Here is a 14,202-nt window from a genome sequence, read left to right as displayed (position 1 = left end):
AGGATAGAAGGACGTGTGATCCAGAAAGCTGCGTGTGATTTAAATGTGCATTAGCAATTGGGATTAACAGTCAGTGGCATGAGGCAATGAAATGTAGAACAGACTGGAACTGAAGTTTTACACAGCTCCGGAACCTGAGAGTGAGCGGACACCGGTTAGCTGGATGGCCGTCACTGTGTGTGTGCTGCAGTGGGAAAGAAAATAGGACATTGTTTAGAAAGGAGACCGGTGGCATTGCGACAGTGCTCTTTTCAGCAAGAGAGAGGAGTAACCCTACAGTGCGGCAAAATTCCCATTGATTTCAATGGGGCCGGATTTCACTGTGAGCATCCCATCCAGAGCGCCCCCTCTCCATAAAGGGCTCCAGTGGTCACTCCTGTGACTGTACTGTCATTCACGTAGGGCCTGATTCGGCAAGATGCTGAGATCCAGTGGGAATGAAGGGCAGCTGACTGTATGTCAAGGTGGGGACCAGCAATTCAGAGAACTGGGCCCCGATTTTTGCTCCGTTTGTCTCCACAATGCCCAAGTCCCGTCATCTAACTCCCTATTTGGGAAGGCCCCTTGGGAATACATTGACTATGAAAGGTGCTGTCCAAAAGCAAATTCCTTTCAACTCCCCAAATGGTTCCCTGTCAGCTGTCAAAATTAGATACCAGTGATCTGGAGTCTGGACACACGAGGGCTCATGAACGATAAATGAGGGAAGAATGAGGTTGCACATTTCCACTCACCCCCAGTTCCTGCACTCAGATCTCATTATATAGATTGCTTTATAGTCATGTCAGCAAATTGGCCCCGTATAAAAATCTCAATAATTTGTCATAACACTGGGACAGAGAGCACGTCGGGCACCAACATTTGCTGAAGACAAAGGAAATGATTCAAATGATGCATGTTCTAGAATAACAGAAACATTGGTTGCTAATTACAAAAGGTCCCAGCCCTCTGTCCCATTCTCTGCCTTGATATGCCAATATCAAGAACATCTGTAGCTCATTGTTGAATGGTCCTTTCTGCATGACCCACACCTGAAAGCCCTTTCAAGCTGCATTTCAGTGAAAAGCACTTCTGAAAGAAGTCAAAATCCCATTTACAGGAGAGGCTGAGGAGTTATCTCCAGAAGCTCGAGTGAAAAAAGAGTGAGCCTTTCCTCCATTAACAAAGGGCTTGCCCCTCCCTTTTTAAGGCACTGAAAATACAGCACAATGAAGATTAAAAATGCATCCCAAGAATGTTAAACATGAGAGATCAGTAGATGAGATAAGCCAACTCTGAAGGCCCTGTGTCCTTGCCAAGTCTTGATGTAGTGTTGGTCTTGCTATGGATGGATCAAGGCTACACAGGCCCCAAGTCCATTCACAATTCAGCCCTGTTGTTCCTCCAGAAAATTCTTCCTCGGGGGCAAACCCACCTCCACCCCCACTCCCATTCCCACCTCACCCCTACATAAGGCTTGTTCTCCTTCCACTCTCAAGTCCTTGAACTTCCTACCAATGACTAGGCAGCCCAGCCACTCCAAGCCCATGCTTAAGGCGGCCAGTCAGTAGCAATCAGATGTGTTCTGCACCTGCTACTCTGAGTCCAGCTCACCATTTCATCCAGGACCCCTCTGACTATGGCACCCGACTCCTGACTGACTGAGGAGCCCTGATATTAGCACAGATATTGAAGGAAGGTAAGGAGAGAGGGTGGGGAACTTACTCGAGGAATCGTGTGACGTACTCCCTGCTGCAGCGGGACCAGGTGAGTGGAGAGGTGTCATACAGGAGCTGTGGAGACATGATGAAAGGTCTTTTCCCAACTGGCTCACAGTCATTGCCGCTTCCATCATGCTGAATCCCAAAACTGTGTAAGAGCACAGTCCCACAAAGGAGAGGTGAGCCGCATGCTTGGATACAACAGCACAGGTGCTTTGCTTTCTAGCACATTCACATCAAGCCTTTCATTACAAAGACCTATGACAGTTTCTTCCAGTTACTCTGTTCTTAACACACCACTGTTCTGTACAGAGATTTTACCTCGTCGTCAACTTTAAATAAGCCAGGTCCAATGCAATAGAAGTTACATCACTGTCAATGTGAACCCAGCTGATTCAATGGACTAAACCCTGGACTGGGGACCAGGAGACCTGTGATCTATTTCTGGCTCTGTCACTGATCCACTGTGTGACCTGGGCAAGCTACGTCCTCTCTCTGCCTTGTCTATTTAGATTGTGAGCTCTGTGAGGTAGGGACTCATGGGTGTATAGACAGTGCCCAGAGCAATGGGGCTCCAGTCACAATGAGGGCCTTCATGCACTGCTGTAATACCAATAACTAATCAATATGTGAAGGGAAGTGGGTAGCTGGATAATGTGGGGAATCCCTCCAGTTACAGCACTTTATGCAGGGTCTGCAGCAGGGCATGGAGACATAGAATCATAGAACTGGAAGGGACCTTGAGAGATCATCTAGTCCAGTCCCCTACACTCATCGCAGGACTAAGTATTATCTAAACCATCCCTGACAGGGGTTTGTCCAACCTGCTCTTAAAAACCCCCAATGGTGGAGATTCCACAACCTCCCTAGGCAATTTTGAGTTTCAGTGCTGGAAGTGGAGAGGTGGACATGGGATGGGTTTGCTGCCTGTCGAGAGAGGGCAGGGTGGAGACCAGGACAGCACATACAATAAGCAGAGCTGAGTGGATAATACGCAACAGATGATGTAGCATTCAATTAGCCTCTTTTTCTGATCGCACAATACTTGAGAGCAGTTGGCAATTTCCTCAGATTTACTTGTTTGAAATTTGATGCACTTTCATGTGATTATTTTTTTAATCCCACAGAAAGTATTTAATTCTTGCTGTATTAGAGCTATATTTGGGTAGTTATAATTGGTCAGATAAGTCACATGCTATTGTTTCTTGATTGGGCAAGCACGCTACAGCCACAAGTATGAATTTAATATTTGGTTTCCACAACTACTCGTGCATTCAACTTTGCAGTGCACTTTCCATGAATATTGCAGCCAGTAAAACGTGCTTGCACAAATGATCCTGAGAAGTGAATGCACAAAGGGCACTGAGTGCAGACTAAGCAAAGTTGGATAAAATTCAAGCAGATACTTGCAGCTCTTTTTTTTCAGTGAGGCGGTGAGTCAACACTGGCAAGACTGCAAAGCTCTCACAGTGTGGAGTCCCAAGTGATGGCACACATTTAAAATTGGCCCTGTGAGTTATTGTCTGATGTATGTAAAACCCAAAATGTACAGGGTACAATTTTCCAAAGCACCAAGCCCCACTGTAAGTCACTCAGGTGGTTTTGAAAATTTTGCCCACAAACAAAAATGAAAGGGATATAGCCTCATAATCTCCTCTCCATAGTTACTCTATGTCTTTCCAATCCAGAGGCCTGCTGCTCCTCTCACACTGGTGTAAGTCTGGAGTATTTCCGCTGAAGTCATTGGCCTAAATCCAGGGCAAGTGAGATCAGAATGTGGCCCAGAGAACTCAGTGCAAGAATGATTGACTAAGCCCAACTGCCTGAAGAGGATGATGAAAATTAGCTTGTTTCCAATTTGTTCTCTATGAACAAATATTTGTCTCATATAATCACTGCATACACTGGCGTACAGGAACATGCTGTTCACAGTCTGAACCTTGGGGAGTCACTGCCTAGCTCCTTGTTCCCACAAATGGTTCATTTTGTGCTTTTGCAAATGCACAGCCGCCAAGCTTAATAATTCCCTATATTGTTGCTTTCCCACACATTGAAATGCATGGACTTAGAAATGTATTTATTACACACTGTCAGCAGTAACTACATCTAATCTGGAAAGCTCCCGGGGGCAACTGATATAAAAGACAATGAATCCAGGTGCTGACAGGGACAACAAAGCATGCAGTAAATGGTGTTACTTAATTTAAAGGCTGTGGTTTACTACAGCTGTCTAGGCTGTCTGTAAGTTGCCATTTTGACACATTATTCACTTCTGTATATTTCTGAGGCATTTGCTAAAAATGTAATTGAAATAATGTGGAAGAAATACTGCCTGAAAAGAAGAGGATCTATGTGGTATAGCTGATATCAAACCCAATGGGGGACGTAGAAGGGGAAAATGTAAAGCAAACATTTAATTAATGGATCAATGAATCCAAAGTTTAGAGCAAGTCAGTGAATATATCAATACATGGTACTTTCTTTAAGGTATATATTTTTATGTAAATATAAAAGAATTTTGAAGTAGCCTTTCTTATTTCAAACTCAAACAAGGAAAAGATGAGACTATTGAACAAAACTGATTTAATTAAACTTCAGATAATCTATACTTACCCACAGAAATGTGATATACACAATATGAGATGAAATTAACATTTAAAATATATAATGGTTTCCTGGAGCTGTATTAATCTGATATTTAAAAGACCTTTCCAAAGGTTAATTGCATTAAACAGGTTGGGAGAACAAACCAAACATTTGTCACCAATTCTCTAAATAAACTAAATTTGAAGAATTCCTAATTAAAAAGCCTTGTTCAAAACATTTCACGAATTCTGGTTTGATCTTGGGCCAGCACATCTACAGAACACTATTCAGCTTCCTTGAAGTCAGAGTTCAGTCAGACTGGACTTGACATATGAATGTAATGGCGCTGGGTCTCTTGGGAGAGTGCAGAGACAGTTTAAACTCAGAAAATAATAAAGTTCTAAAAATGAAACTCTCTGAGCAAAATCCTCAGGGTAAACTCAAAACTTCCACAGACTTCAGAGGGAGTTTTGCCTGAGTAAGGCAAGGTTGAGCAGGGGGTGGGACTAGATGACTTCCCGAGGTCCCTTCCAACCCTGATATTCAATGATATTCTATGAGTACAGATGGATATTTTCCCACTTTGTGTACCACCTGCACTTTTTAAAGTAAGAGCTGAATAGTGTATCTTTCCAGGAGACGGGTCATGAAAGAAATTAAACAAATCCCTAAGTACCTGTGTCCGAGTTCATGTGCCACGGTGAAAGCCAGGGGAAGTCCTGTATCCTCATTTATATTACAGCTTCTGTGAGGCTGACACATTCCTGACACGTGAGAGAGACCCAGAGTCTCACAAGGCCTGTTCATTGCAGCACAGATGTCTTTCCTTTTACATTCAGGGGGAAAAACAAAACACACACACAGGACAAACCAGTTGTTTAAATCATAGCATCTTCCAAAGTGTCAAAATAAAACTGAGCAAAACTATTGTCTGAAAACTCTGCAGTGGGATCAGCAATTAGATTGAAAGGGGAACTCCGAATGTTGCAAGGTTTGTATTGAGTAGGGGATGGTAAACGTCTCCGTAAGTAGAAGGGACTCTGGTCTCACTTCCATACAGTAGGCTCTCTGTGCTGTGTACTTGATGGATACAATTGCACAGTGCGATTATATCTGCAGCCTCTGGCTGATTGGGTGCTGGGGTTCCATCCTGTGACATGGCATAGTATCTAGCTAACCCAGCTGTAACATATATAGTGTGTATATAAAAGGTGACAACATATTAACTGTTTAAACAGAAACAAAGAGTGGATGCATCTGAATGTAACAGATTTATGACCCTCTTTTTCCATTTGCTCTCCCAGGAGCCCAGCTTACTAAGGACCCTCGTTAATTTAAAATCAAAAGCAGCTTGGTTCCATTAATTCCACTTTAAAAGTACAGCTGGGGCTGGGAATAATTAAGCAATGGGACACAACAGGCCAGTGCATTTCTTGGGGGATTACCTCAGCCCCAGGTAGCTATGGCAAAGTGACTACAGCCACCCAAGAAGAACAGTAACAATAACCCCACAGGCATGTACTGCCCTACAGTGTCTTATTTCTATTGCAAAGTAAATCTCCTGGAGAAAATGAGGGTGTTGTGGGAGATACCATGCATCTGAATGTATTGGGAGTTACTGAAACGACTTGATATCACCAAACACCAGACTGCAGTGGCTTAAAGCCAGCAGACTGTACCCCTTACCCATAAGGAAAACACACTTGGGCTGGGATCCTCAAAGAAGCCTAAAGAATCCAAGTGCCAAAATCCCACAGGATTTCACTGGGAATTAGGCACGCTCCCTGATGCTCTTTGACAAATCCATAAGACAAAATGGCAAGTTTATACAAGTGAACATCCCCTGTGGGGGTCAGGAAACTGGAGATGGGGTCAAACCAAAACCTTGCATTTTAATAGCCCCAGATGCTGGTAAATTTGAATCCATATTCCAGATTTGGATCTGAACTCTGAGGCTAGTGCCAATCTTGGGAATAGGCTAATCTCAAAACAGCAGGTTGCATCTCTAGTGTCAAAGTGTCAAAAAAGGGCCCACATAAGGAAAATGGAATTTAAATAGCCTCCTCTTTCTCTCACACATTAGATCCTAGTGTCTTTCTCTATCTCCCAGCTTTTTAGGTATTTCTAACTACTTGGTAAATTGCTGAAACCAGAGAGCTAGCACAAGCAGAAAGCAGGATACCTGGTGAGCAAGACAGCTACATCATGATGCAATGGGTGTGCATCTCCTTTCACATTGATGCTTTTCTGCCATTTGCAAAAACTTTTCAAGGTGTTGTCCGCATGGTGGGTGATTTTCAAATCCTCCTGCCAACATAAGAAAGAAAAGTCTGCTGTCACAGTGTTGTCCTTTTTGTCACTTAGAGACACTGGGGCAGATTCTGATCTCAGTTACACCAAATTCAGATTGGAAGTAACTACACTGACTTAGATGGAATTACTCCAGATTTACACCACATAGTTGAGCTCAGAATCCACCCCTTTTTTACTGTCATTTGACTATGATCACGTGGAAATGTTAGACAGACTAGTGAAGGGAGTAAAAAAAAACCTGCAGGAAAATATTCCCATTAGGCTGCTGAATCTTTTACAAGGACGCAGCTGGGGGAAACAGATCAAACAGCTGAGCAGCTTCAGGCTTAGCTGAGAATGATAACTGCAGCTGGGAAGCACAAACAACCAGCATTTCACATCATTCATATAGTGCTGCTAGCTGGGATGCTCCTATGGGACTAAGCCAATTCTGGAAACTAGAGAGAAGACTACAACATCTGCTGGGAAACACCCTAACTCACAGTCATCTCTCTGCCAGAGTGGAGCCAGCCCGTCCCTAATTTTAATGGAAATGCTGCCAAGAGCAAAACAGCGTGTCCAATAGGCAGTAGGGCTAGTTCCCGTAGGTTGCTGGATGGGGAGGATGATGCCTGTATTTTGTTGGAAATCCTTTATGAACTACTGAATACGTGGCTACTTCTCAATATAAGGGCCAGCTTCTACAGAATCTCTGCCTGTGAAACTCCTGCTGGCTTCCAAGAGATTCCCACCCATGCAGCAGTCACTGCATCAAGTCTCTAGTGTCTGTGTTTATTCTGTGCAAGATCTTTCTGGACATGCACTTGAGATGAAAGTGAGAGTTTATGGGCTTTCATGGCCAGTTCTCAACTGACCATACAGATGCATACTGAGCTGCCAAGATGGAAATGGACCAAAAATATTAGTCATGTTGTTTTCTTTTTACCTCATCATCTTCTAACAGAATAAGACGAACTATTGCAATGTTGATAGGGTTTCCAATGCTGGCATCATGGAATATACCTGCCACCTGCAGAAATATAAACAGCCAATGAAATAATGGGCAGGAGAAAGCAAACACTCTGCTTGCAATACTCATGGCAAACACATTGGCTAGAGAAACATGGTCCTAAAAGACACTGTTGGATAGTGTAGCCCCAAATCAGAAGTTCCTTAGAATCAGGAATGGGTCCAACTCCAGGGAAGTTCAGACCCAGAGCTGGACCTAAACATTAATGACATGCCCAAATCGCTACTAGAAATCATTAGAGCTGTGAATTTCAACCAAAAACGTGTGTGGGAGTGTGCTTACACTGTGTAATGACTGTATATGGTTTCTCAAGGGGAACTGTTCCAACTTGGGTGCAGCACCATTTGCTCCATCAGTAGTGATGCCCCACCATCTTCTGCTGGAACCACTAGCCACATCCAAAACTGTGTTACTTCAGTCCCAAAAGAGGAACAGGCTAATTGGGCCAAATTATGCTAAACTGCCTGGTGGTTTTATGATATGAGCAAATACCACCAGGTGACTAGACTGAGATCACTAAGTTCATTTCACTTGTGACCTCAGACAAAACTGAATGTGGGTCTCTGGAGGTGAAGGGCTAGCTCATTAACCCAAGATGCCACCTACCTTCCAATTAAATGAGTCTCTGAGCTCCGAAAGATTAAGCATCAATGTTTGCTGTTGAAGCATATGAATGCAATTACTGTAATTAACTTTTCAAGCCTGCATTTGACTTGTATTACAGCCCTTACAGCACATAACATAACATAAATTTGTTAGTCTCTAAGGTGCCACAAGTACTCCTTTTCTTTTAGCACATAACATACACTCTCCTAGTTCTGTGCCAGGGTTTTTCATCACCTATTACTGGCTGCTTTACTTGCCTCTTTCCCTTTAACTGTTTGCAATGACACATTCCTTAGAAAGCCATTCACATATCCAATGCTAGCCAAGATAGTATTCCACTTGGTCCTGGGTCAGCTGACCCCAGCTCAGAGCATTATTTGGTGGGCTGCAGGAAGCTGTTTCTAGATGAGGTTGCTAAACATGACTGCATCTTCTCTGCAGCTCCTGTGTGACATGTGGAACTCACACTGGAAACATCAGGAGTCGTGGGCACGAAGGTCTTGATCCAAAGTCAATGGGAATCTTTGCATTGACTCCAGTTGCTTAGGATCATGCCCAAAATGAGGGCAGGCTATGACTTTCCATGTATTTATCAAGCAGAGAACTGTCAGTTGCCTTACATGTGTGCATGGGGGAGTAAGGGAGCGTTAGCCACAGCCTTCCTCCCCTGCACAAGCAAGTGGCATGACTGGAAAGGGCTGAACTCTGGAAATGCAAATGACCTGTATATATGCCACTGACCTGTATGGGTTATATTTAGGCCTCCAAGGACACCAGTGGATTTCACAGTCATAGAACCCAGCACTCACCATGTTCATTACGGTCAGCACGTACTTTTCTATATTTTCACTTCCATGATACTCCACCATCTTGGTGTCCGCTACCACCAAGGTCTCCACCCACTTCTCCTTGCTGATGGAGCGCGGCTTTATTCTTCGCTTCCTCTGCTGTTTCTGTTCCCATCTCTCTCTCCGTTTCTCAGGCGTCTCCAGGCTTTGCGGAGTATCTGAAGAATGGAGAAGGGAAGGGGCTTTCGATAACGGCTGAAAGCTTGGTGGAATATAAGAGGATTTTTTTTAAAAAAAAGAATTAATTCCGTTCAAGCCACTAGAGCTCTCAAGACACAGACCATTGACTGATAGACCATTAACTCACTCTCACCTACTCTGTCGAGCCACATGTTCAAAAGACCACTTAGAAGAAAGGCCTCTGAACTCTTTCCGTTGCTTGGTGGCATTAGCGTATTGGAGAGAAATCCAAATGTGGGTTTGGCTCAAGTTCTTTTACTGGAACTCTGCCCTGGAATATTGCACGCAGGTCATGGAGAAACTCAAACAGCAATGGGAAACCTACATTGCACAGTTATTAATATTTTTATTTATATACCAATTTATTATGCAACCCTCAAGGAGTGTCTGGGCACATACATGATAGATAAATAATACTAGTGGCTGAACAATCCGAGCCGTTTTCACCCATGCAGTACAGGAGGTTCTGCCAGGGGACCACAGCTCCCTAATACAATGAATTCACTGCCCCATAAACTGGACTGATGGCTCACACCAAATCCTAAAGGTCTCCAAGGGTCCTGACCAAGCTAGAAATGCCACCAAGACCTAACTTCAGGCTTTGCAGGGCTGCACAGGAGATGGAATTCCCCTGAGAATCCCCTGGGCCTGCCACCAGGCGTTCCACCCTGGGGAGAGACAGCAAGAGCGTTCATGCAAAAAAACAGGGGAAAAGATGGCATGATGCTGAAGGGAAGCTTGAATGGGCCTAATTACATAGAAAAACTGGGCAGTCTCATGTGGAGAGTTCTCCTGTGATGCTGCCCCCCTGTCAGGGTCAATCACAGGCTAAATAAGAGCTTTACTAACCGCATCATAAAGAGCTAGAATTGCTTTTATGTTCAGGCTGGAATGGGTCAGGATTACTTCATTAACAATAAACTTGTACATATTTACAGTCTGCATTGTGCTTTAAATAATGAGAGAAAATTTGCCCTCTAGTCCTAAAGAATCCCAAATATCCGGATAATTGGAGAAGTCTCCAGTGCTAAGATATCCTCATGGAAGTTTAATGAAAATAACTTACTTAGAACTCATTTTTGTTGCAGTCTTTGCTGTAAAGCTTTGACTTATGTGGGCCTTATGATGTGGTGCAACTGGGAAAACAGAGTTCTGGACACCAAAGGACGTGTGTATATAATTATAACTGCAAACACCATCTTAAATACTCACCCTGCTGTACATGTATGTTCACTGAATGCAGCAGGATGCATTGGCAGAAAACAGCATATGTGGTGAATGTACCATTCCTTGCTGGGTATTGTTTTATAAATAAAATCAGCCCCTTTAATAATCCAAAGTGGAAGGACCAGAATAATGGAAATCCTACAGATTTTCTATATGTTCTTTTCCATAGTATGATTGGGACTAAATTACTAGTCTGTATGCTAGTGGAAATTGACATGCATCATCCTCTGGCCAAACGAGGCCCCAGGGGAGTCACTCATTCATTATAATAAATTAATAGATTTTTAAGGCCAAAAGGGATCATTTGCTTGTAATGACAGACTAAAGATGCTCAATTTATTTACCTTAACAAAAAGAAGGCTAAGAGATGACTTGATCACAGTATACAAATACCTACATGGGGAATGACTTCTGACATAGAGACCTCTTCAATCTATCAGACAAGAGTAAACCAGGTTCAATGGCAGGGGGCTGAAGCTAGGCCAATTCAGTCCTAGGTGCAACTTTTTAAGAGTGAGAGTAACTAACCACTGGAACACCTTTCCCTAGATATGGGGTGGATTGTCCATCATCTGAATACTTTAAATCAAGTCTTGAATGAGTTTCTGAAAGGCTGTTTGTAGTGGTGTTGTAGCTGTGTTGGCCCCAGGATATGAGACAGACAAGGTGGGGGAGGTAATATTATTGGGCCAACTTCCGCTGAAGCAAGATACAAGCTTCCAGACTACCCAGAGTTCTAACAGATGTGCTCTAGATCAACCCGAAGGAAAGGATTCCTGGAAGCAGGAGTCACAGGGTGAGGTCTTCTGGCCTATGTTATGCAGGTCAAACTACAGCAGTGGTCCCCAAACTTTTTACCTCACGCCCCTGCCTCCCCAGAGCCGGGGCCAGGAGTAGGGCCATGACTCTCGGATGGGGGGACGCAGACAGGGGGAAAGGGGCTGAGGCTGGGGCCAGAGCTGGGGGCAGGAGCAGAGCCTCATCCAGGGGCCTTGACCAGCAGTTGGGGTCCCAGGCATGGAGCCGGCAGCCATGGCCAGGAGCAGAGCCTTGAGAGTGGGGCCAACGGCTGGGGCTGGGGCCAGGAGCGGAGCCGGGTGGCACTCGCTCCCCACCCCTCCCCTGTGGGGGCTGGCCCAGGCCCTAGCCATGCCCCCCCCGAACATTCCTCCATGCCCCCCTGGGGGGGGCAGTCCCCACAGATTGGGGACCTCTGGACTAGATGATCATAGTAGACTTTTTTGACCTTTAAATCTATGAATTATCTAGTCTCATCCTCCACATGGTACAGGCTATAGAATTTCACCCAGTGATTCCTGCATCAAGCCCACAATATGTTCAAAGTATGTTCATAGTGTCTTAGAGTTACACATCACATACAGATTTACTGCTCCTCAGCTATCTAGTGTACCTTGCACAGGGAACAAAATGCAGCTCCTGTCCAGTGGTGCTCCGTACCATCCACCCTACTTCACCTGGGAAGGAATTCTACTATGCCTCACAGCCGCAGAGAAGCCACAGTGAGGATGTGAAGAATATTAGCCAATATTCTTAACCAACCCTTTTCTGTCTCCTTCATTGTCGGAAGGACGCGTGATTGTGCTGATGATACTTTCTGTGGCAGCAAGTGCTGAGAAGATTTGGGCTGTTGGACCAGCTGTGGAGGGTCTCACCTGTTCTGCATCTATCTACAAATTTTCCAAAGGAGCTCGTAACCAAGGAACTGTGCATTTAAACCTTTCTGCCTTGGCACACAAGGTAGATAATGTACCATTTGCTTCCTGCCCTGGCAATTGAGAAGTCTGTCTAAAATACTTACACAGCTCCTCATTATCACAGTAACTGAGCATTTCACAATCTTTAATGTATTTATCCTCAGAACACCCCTGTTAGGTAGGAAAATGCTATTTCATAGATGGGAAGATGAGATAAAGTGAAATAAATGACTTCCCCGAGGCCATTCAAGATATCTGTGGCAGAGCAGGGAACTGAATATGGGTCTCTCAGTCCCCAGGCCACTGCTCTTATCATTGGGCTATCCTTTACCTCTAAAGAGAGTGGTAGCATCTTTGTGAAAAGCCTCAGAATTTCATAAGAGACTAGACACAGGTATCCTTCTCTGAGGCTGGCACAGGTTCACTCCCAAGCCTGAAAATCGAATCTGCTCTAGTTCCTGTCCAATAGTACCATCAATGTTTGAGGTACAAAATGTAATTTGGAAACTATTGAGTGATGCTATAGTGATCATGGTGTGTTAGTACTTATGTGGGGAGAATGCCTGACAGTAGAGGGCTGTTTAATCAAGCAGACAAAGGCATAACAAACTCCAGTGGCTGGGGGTGAAGCTAGATAAATTCAGGCTACAGTTAAGGAGCAAAATTTTAACAGTGAGGATAATGGACTGTTGGGACAGTTTACCAAGAGATGTGGTAGATTCGCCATCACTTAAAGTCTTTAAATCTAGATTGGATGTCTTTCTAAAAGGTATTTTCTAGCTCAACCACAAGGTGTGGGCTTGATATTGGGAATAGCTGGGTGGAACTGGGTGGCATGTGCTATTCAGGAAGTCTGACTAGGTGACTATAATGGCCCCTGATGGCCTTAAAAGCTGAAATTTATGGAGGGGGCCACTGATCTTTCCAGGCATGCTATTTTCTTGGAAAGGAATACTGCCGATTTCAGTCTTCATGTCTCTCCTCTTTTGGATCAGTTATTCTAGATCAAATAATCCCCACCTAAATTCCGAAAGAATGTAGGAAGCCCACTGCTCTGGAAGAATTTGACTTCAGTGGAGCCACTATTTCACTCTGAAAGTCCAACCAGCTGCTAAGTCACAACAAACTGATATTTGCAAGAAAACAAACAGTCATCACAAAGCAGAAAGTTCACGTCGGAGTAAAAGAAAAACATGGCAATCAGTGGCTTGTGGTTTAGGGCTGCAGTGACTGAGCACATGCATGTGAGAAGATGTAGCAAATGCAGAACTCTTGCCATGTGACAATAAAAATGCTGCCCTCCAGCGTAACCCTTGTTACTTGTGGGACTCAAATTATGAATGCCACAAAATGATTGCCTGGTGCCGTACAAGCAAATTCCTTAGCAGCTGTCACCCACTCATGACCGGCAATTTGAAAAGCGGTCAGCCCTTCCATAATACAAATGTCTGTGGAAATAATGTTTGTCTACAATTCTGGAAACTTGGCACTCTCTTTGAAAATAGCTGTCAAGCTATTGATACATCTATTTATCCTAGAGTTTCATTGTGCTACCCTCATTGTAGTACCTGAGCATCTTCCACTTCAAAACTTGTCTTGCAATAGTAGACTTGGTGAAGGCTCTGACTCTGTCCCTTTTGGGGCATAAATGCACTTGCAGTTGGGGTATGTCTTTGCTGGAAATATTCTGGATGACCTAAGAGCTTTCGTTTTAGCCAGCCTACTGCTAGTTGGTACACTTGACCTGCAGTACAATACATTCCAGGAATAAAACCCCAAACTTCAGTATGATTTAGCATCAAATTAATGTTCAATTTCTATCCCTCTTGCAGGCAGAGTTGTGTGTGAGGATGCTGAATGCTTTAGCACAGGAGGTAGATCGCTGAGCTTTGATATCAAAGGCCTTCAGCACCTAGCAGGATGGGGCCCCAAGTGTTTATCTTTCATTGTCCTATTATTAAAATCAGTTATCCTTTAGCTGCTTTTGACTCACTATGAAACTGCAATAAAGGAGATAA

The 14,202-nt window shown here is 44.0% G+C and overlaps 1 protein-coding gene across 10 annotated transcripts in view; it reads right to left on the bottom strand.

Annotated features, from left to right (window-relative positions):
* Positions 1-14,202, bottom strand: part of ADAMTS7 (ADAM metallopeptidase with thrombospondin type 1 motif 7) — a 142,924-nt gene that overhangs the window by 112,136 nt on the left and 16,586 nt on the right. For 9 of the 10 annotated variants that reach the window (XM_043493480.1, XM_043493474.1, XM_043493473.1 and 6 more), the window contains 5 exons: positions 9,024-9,220; positions 7,525-7,608; positions 6,469-6,593; positions 4,963-5,112; positions 1,705-1,848 (listed from right to left, as the gene is read on the bottom strand). In XM_043493480.1, coding sequence (XP_043349415.1) covers positions 1,705-1,848; positions 4,963-5,112; positions 6,469-6,593; positions 7,525-7,608; positions 9,024-9,220 — 700 coding nt within the window. Of the gene's footprint in view, positions 1-1,704; positions 1,849-4,962; positions 5,113-6,468; positions 6,594-7,524; positions 7,609-9,023; positions 9,221-9,375; positions 9,514-14,202 lie in introns of all 10 variants that reach the window. The other variant, XM_043493481.1, reaches the window with a different exon arrangement.

This window comes from Dermochelys coriacea, chromosome 10 (assembly GCF_009764565.3).
Source record: "Dermochelys coriacea isolate rDerCor1 chromosome 10, rDerCor1.pri.v4, whole genome shotgun sequence".
Classification (NCBI taxonomy): Eukaryota; Metazoa; Chordata; order Testudines; family Dermochelyidae; genus Dermochelys; species Dermochelys coriacea.
This window is presented reverse-complemented; position numbering and strand designations above follow the sequence as displayed.